Genomic DNA, 5024 nt, shown 5'->3' on the forward strand with positions numbered 1-5024 from the left:
TTACCTTTACACCAGTTTCAAAATACAAACCGGTATTGAACAAATACCATTTTTCTCACATTTGTGATACTTTTATATACTTGATCTGTACTGAGTAGTAGGAAAGGGGGGATTCGAGTGCAATCCTTGCGTCAACCATGCTGTTAACGCAAGGCCGACGCAAGCACCCCTTGCGTCACTCTGCGGAGGTCATATGCCAGAAATTATTTTCAAGCACTAAATAATATAAAAATTTCTATCAAATAAAACTTCTGATATAGATAAAAATCGAATTTTGTGCGTTTTTTTCAAAAGCGTATAATGAAATATACACCACAGGCCATAAGTTTGGATATCCCTATGGATGAATTTGGCCCAAAATTTTGAAATTTCAAACCGCTTGTCCAATTTCAACATGCTATACGTCGTTGGAAAGGTCTCGGAGAGTACGTATCATTTTTGGTATTAAACATCAAAATCGGCCAGCTTTTGGCCAAGATATGGCTGATTGAAGATTTCGGCCAAAAAATTACAAACGGCCATATCTTGGCCAAACGCCGGCCGATTTTGATGTTTAATACCAAAAATCACATCTACTTTTCAAGACCTTTCCAATGGCGTATATAACTTTTTAATCCGATGGCCCGTTTAAGACTTTGATTTTGGCTCCCACAGCTCAAAGGCCAAAAGATGGCCATAGGCCGGCCAAATGTTATCTTCCAAATCATCCATTCGGTCAGAATTTCGATATATTTTCATATCCAATACAAAATTTCAAGTGGAAATGTTCAAAAAACGAAGAAACAAACGTTTCAAAGAGGTATCCAAACTTATGGCCTGTGGTGTACCTATTTTTAAAGAAAATTCTTTTTCACATTTATTCGAATCGAAATTCTATACATCGTTGGGAAAACGTGATCTGCCCTTTGCTCTGAACTTATCCAATAAATTCAAGTTCCGAATGAATTGGCGTGAGACTGCATTGCCGTCGAGAACATTTGCGTTAGTTTCTTCAATTAAAATTCTTCCGTGCTCAAGCAGTAAGCCCACAAACATTTCGTACCATGCTAATGATCCTATAACAATCATAAAAAAATCAGTTTCAATTATAATTATTATTAATAAATTGGTTCATTATACCTATTGCCATTGGTTGTTGGCGAGTGTTATCTTGGCTGTACCCAAAATTGGCTTCGTAGTCGTCAATCTTCTTCAACATTGAGTCTATAATATTGTTACACTGTCTGCTGCAAGCAAGCAGTCGAACATTACGTTGATTGCTTCTCATATCGCTTAGTCTCGTCAGAATTTGCTCGTAAAGAGCAGTTATCCAGTTATTAACCTCAGTTAGAGAAGCTGAAATCGAGAAATCAAAATTTATTACCTTCAACTCCGATCGACTCATTAGAAATAATCAAAACAAATAGTTAAACTAAATACATACAAATTCCCTTGACCACATGCGATCTACCCACTTCGGATTTTATATGAAATTCCTCAATTTCATCTAGTTCTGTCTTTATAGGTAGTTTATCTCCACCCGAAACCATTTCGTCTATCAAAAAATAAGAAAATTACATGGAGAAACGAAACAGAACAGCACAAAACAACACAAAACGCCACAAAATTGTGCTTGAGAATAAAGGTCGAGATGATATTTCTGGAAATTATCTTAAAGTGGAACATAAACTTGTACATTAAAATCGATATAATATCTCCATTCTTCATCTCAAGCATATAAATTTATGAATAAAAGACAAACATACCAGATATACTGCCACGACTTGCCATTTTTAAATATTTTTTTGAAGAAATTTTCACAATATATTCGATTCGTGTGTTCCTCTAAAATGTGAGCTTGACAGATATTGTTTATAATTTCAAAATCCATATTGTTGCAATAACCATCTGTCACATTCGACTAGAGTGAACAGATGTGATTTTAAAGTGTTAAAGTTTTCATTCAAAATTCAAGAAAATTTTACATGTAAAAAAATAGTGTTGAAAAAATTAAAAATTTCCAATAAAATTGAATGAAATTGACATTTTTTTCTTGAAAATATACAATAATTTTTTTTTTTCATTTTTCACATAAAGTTTCATAACAATATTTTCAGTTCGAAATGTCAACTGTTTCAAGTTTCATTCGTTTATGGCAAACTTCATGTCTATTTACAATATTAAGTGAATTATTCGTCAAGAAAAAACAATGTAAACAGCAATAGTATCTTTCTTCTTTCTTTTGTCATTTTCTTCTTGATGAACCGAATCAGAACATGTAAATTCTCCATGATCGACCAGCGTATTAGAAATAAATAAAAAAAAATGGTAACAAATTATCTGGCAAATTTTGCCTCAATATTGGTGTCTTTTGAGCTTTTAGTTTTAATACGATATGTGGAGAAGCCATATTCAACATAATTCTTATTAAATTCATCATTTTCAATGGGAATGTATGCGGCGTCTCCACTAAATCTGTCAAGTATTAAATAGAAAAAGCTAATTGACACCAAACTTTACCAAGTACTTTTTATTTTCGAAACATTGATTTTGTGCCTTTGTACACGTAGTGTGTACAGTTTATCCTGTAGGTAAGTTTCAATTTTGTGTGGAATGATTGATATGAACAATTATATTGATTATTATTATATGTTGATTTTGAAAATGAGCGTGTATTCTATTTCTCAACAGGCATCCATATGTCGCATTTTTCCACTTGTTTTTCCGTGGCGTGGCCATCGTTATTGTTGCATATCGCAGTAACCTCATAAAATCAATATAGTTTTACCCTTGCATTTATTAGTAACCTCATAAAATCAATATAGTTATACCCTTGCATTTATTGTCACCGATTTAATTTGAATAAAGTTAGTTTAGTTCACACAGTACAAACGAGTAGACGTATTTCTAATACACAACATATTTGGCGACAAAGCTACCTTAAAGTTCCTCCGCGCAACTCAAATCATCAAAATGAACACTTTCAACGAAGAATTTTTAAATTACTTCAAGGATTTCATGGAACAAACCAGAGAATCTATTCTTCTGCAACAGCAACAAATGCAACACCAAGAAATCCGACACAACCACACTCAAAGCACCATCAATGAAATCCTCGGCATTTTAAACAATTTATCGAATCGTGGTTCAACCGAAAACCTCGTTGGAGCCCCTCGAAAAACCACGGATCCAGAATTCTTGATCGAAGCTTTATCAACCTCACTCACCGAATTCGTCTACGACCCCGAAAATGATTGCATCTTCGAAAACTGGTATCGTCGATTCCAAGATTTTTTCGAAAGAGACGCAGCCAACCTGGACGACCCTGCAAAAGTGAGATTATTGCTTCGCAAATTGGAAACGTCTGCTCACCAAAGGTACATGAACTACATACTCCCAAAACGTTCATCAGAATTCAGTTTCACTGAAACCATCGAAAAGTTGAAGAAACTATTTGGAAGACACGAGTCCCTGCTCAAAACTCGCTTCAAGTGCTTCAAAATCAACAAAAATGATGAAATGAACTATCTCGACTACATGGGAAATGTCAACAAAGCTTGTGAAGCTTTTGAACTGAAGAAAATGTCCATCGACCAGTTTAAATGTCTCATCTTCGTTGCCGGCCTATCATCGACCAGAGATCTCGACATCCGAACAAAGCTTTTATCAAAACTTGATGTCGAACACGATAAAATCACGCTCGAAAAGCTAAGTGACGAATACGGTCGACTGATAAATCTCAAACGGGACGCTTCGATGATACAAAAACCACTAGGATTTGAACATTCAATCCTAGTAAACCATGTGTCGAAAAATAAAAATCACTTCTAAAAAGAAAACAAGCCAAAACCAGATACAATTCTGGAAAATCCCGACAGTGATGACGATTGCAACAATTGCGGTAAAACTCATCCACCAAACCAGTGCCCAGCAGCAAAATCGAAATGCAACTTCTGTGGATTCAACGGACATTGGGTCCAATTCTGCAAATCGAAACAACACGATGAAAACTCCAAAAGTCGTGAACCTTCACAAGAAAACACGAACAAATCCAAGGGTCATTCATCAAATCATAAACCAAAGGTTTCCTCTGTGTTACTACACAAAATCGATTGCCAATCAAGAAAAAAGTTCGTTGACGTCCTAATCAACAACAAGCCCATTCAACTTCAAGCCGATTCAGCTGGCGACATTTCGATCATCTCGAAGCGAAATTGCCGAAAATTATACCTGCGAATTCGTCCGCTTTCGACCAGTTTGGCCCCGAAAAATGCATCAGGTAAATTGATCGACTTGATTGGAGAAATTGATTGCACAATCGAACTCTTAAACGAAAAAAAGAAAACAAAAATTTTCGTTTCGTCCCACGAAGATCTAAACATTTTTGGAAATGATCTTCTCGATTTATTCCATCTATGGGATAAACCCTTCAACGAATTCTGCAGCAACAAAACAGAAATGATTTCGAATAACATTCATGTTCGTACCATTCATGCGAATTCACCAACCAACTTAAGTGAACTCCAATCACTTATCGCTACAGCAAATTTCTACAGAAAGTACATCAAAAATCTTCACTACATTCAACGCAAACTAGAAATACTGCTTGAAGGAGATACCAACAAAATTTGGCCTGAAGAACATCGACGTATTTTCAATCACCACATTTGGCTATTGAAAAATGCAATTTCTTCGATTGCATCGAACTCTTGTGAAAGGAAGGAAGAATGGACATCCGATACCAACCAATTTGGAACCCACGTCTGCGATCACCCACAATTTTAACTAGAAGTTAAAATTTTAGAAGGGGAGGTGTTGCATATCGAAGTAACCTCATAAAATCAATATAGTTATACCCTTGCATTTATTGTCACCGATTTAATTTGAATAAAGTTAGTTTAGTTCACACAGTACAAACGAGTAGACGTATTTCTAATACACAACAGTTACGTACATGTTCTGCGGTATATTCATCAATTCACTCATCACGAGTTTTGTTGTTTGTAGTGCTGTTATTGTCCGCTGATTTTTGGACGGTGAAAAAT

General features: G+C 35.4%; 1 protein-coding gene across 2 annotated transcripts; it reads right to left on the reverse strand.

The window, feature by feature from the left end:
• Positions 1–830: 830 nt before the first annotated feature.
• Positions 831–1887, reverse strand: LOC129579865 (uncharacterized). Of its 2 annotated transcripts, none has more exons than XM_055470045.1 (4): positions 1746–1887; positions 1424–1534; positions 1120–1335; positions 831–1055 (listed from the first exon to the last, which is right to left on the reverse strand). In XM_055470045.1, exons 1-4 carry the CDS (start codon positions 1768–1770, stop codon positions 874–876), a joined length of 534 nt encoding a protein of 177 aa, XP_055326020.1. In that variant the 5' UTR covers positions 1771–1887; the 3' UTR covers positions 831–873. The 2 variants fall into 2 exon arrangements, with proteins under 2 accessions (XP_055326020.1, XP_055326021.1); XM_055470046.1 differs by having other exon boundaries at positions 1424–1650; positions 1746–1845.
• Positions 1888–5024: the final 3137 nt, after the last annotated feature.

This window comes from Sitodiplosis mosellana, unplaced genomic scaffold, assembly GCF_009176505.1.
Source record: "Sitodiplosis mosellana isolate CC-2019 unplaced genomic scaffold, AAFC_SMos_1.0 Smas_scaffold_6696, whole genome shotgun sequence".
Taxonomy (NCBI): Eukaryota; Metazoa; Arthropoda; class Insecta; order Diptera; family Cecidomyiidae; genus Sitodiplosis; species Sitodiplosis mosellana.

Coding starts and splice junctions, on each gene's coding strand:
- LOC129579865 (XM_055470045.1), bottom strand. CDS start 1,770: ATGGCAAGTCGTGGCAGTATATCTG. Junction 1,535..1,745: donor AAGTCGTGGCAGTATATCTG/GTATGTTTGTCT, acceptor ATTTTTTGATAG/ACGAAATGGTTTCGGGTGGA. Junction 1,056..1,119: donor CCAACAACCAATGGCAATAG/GTATAATGAACC, acceptor TGATTGTTATAG/GATCATTAGCATGGTACGAA.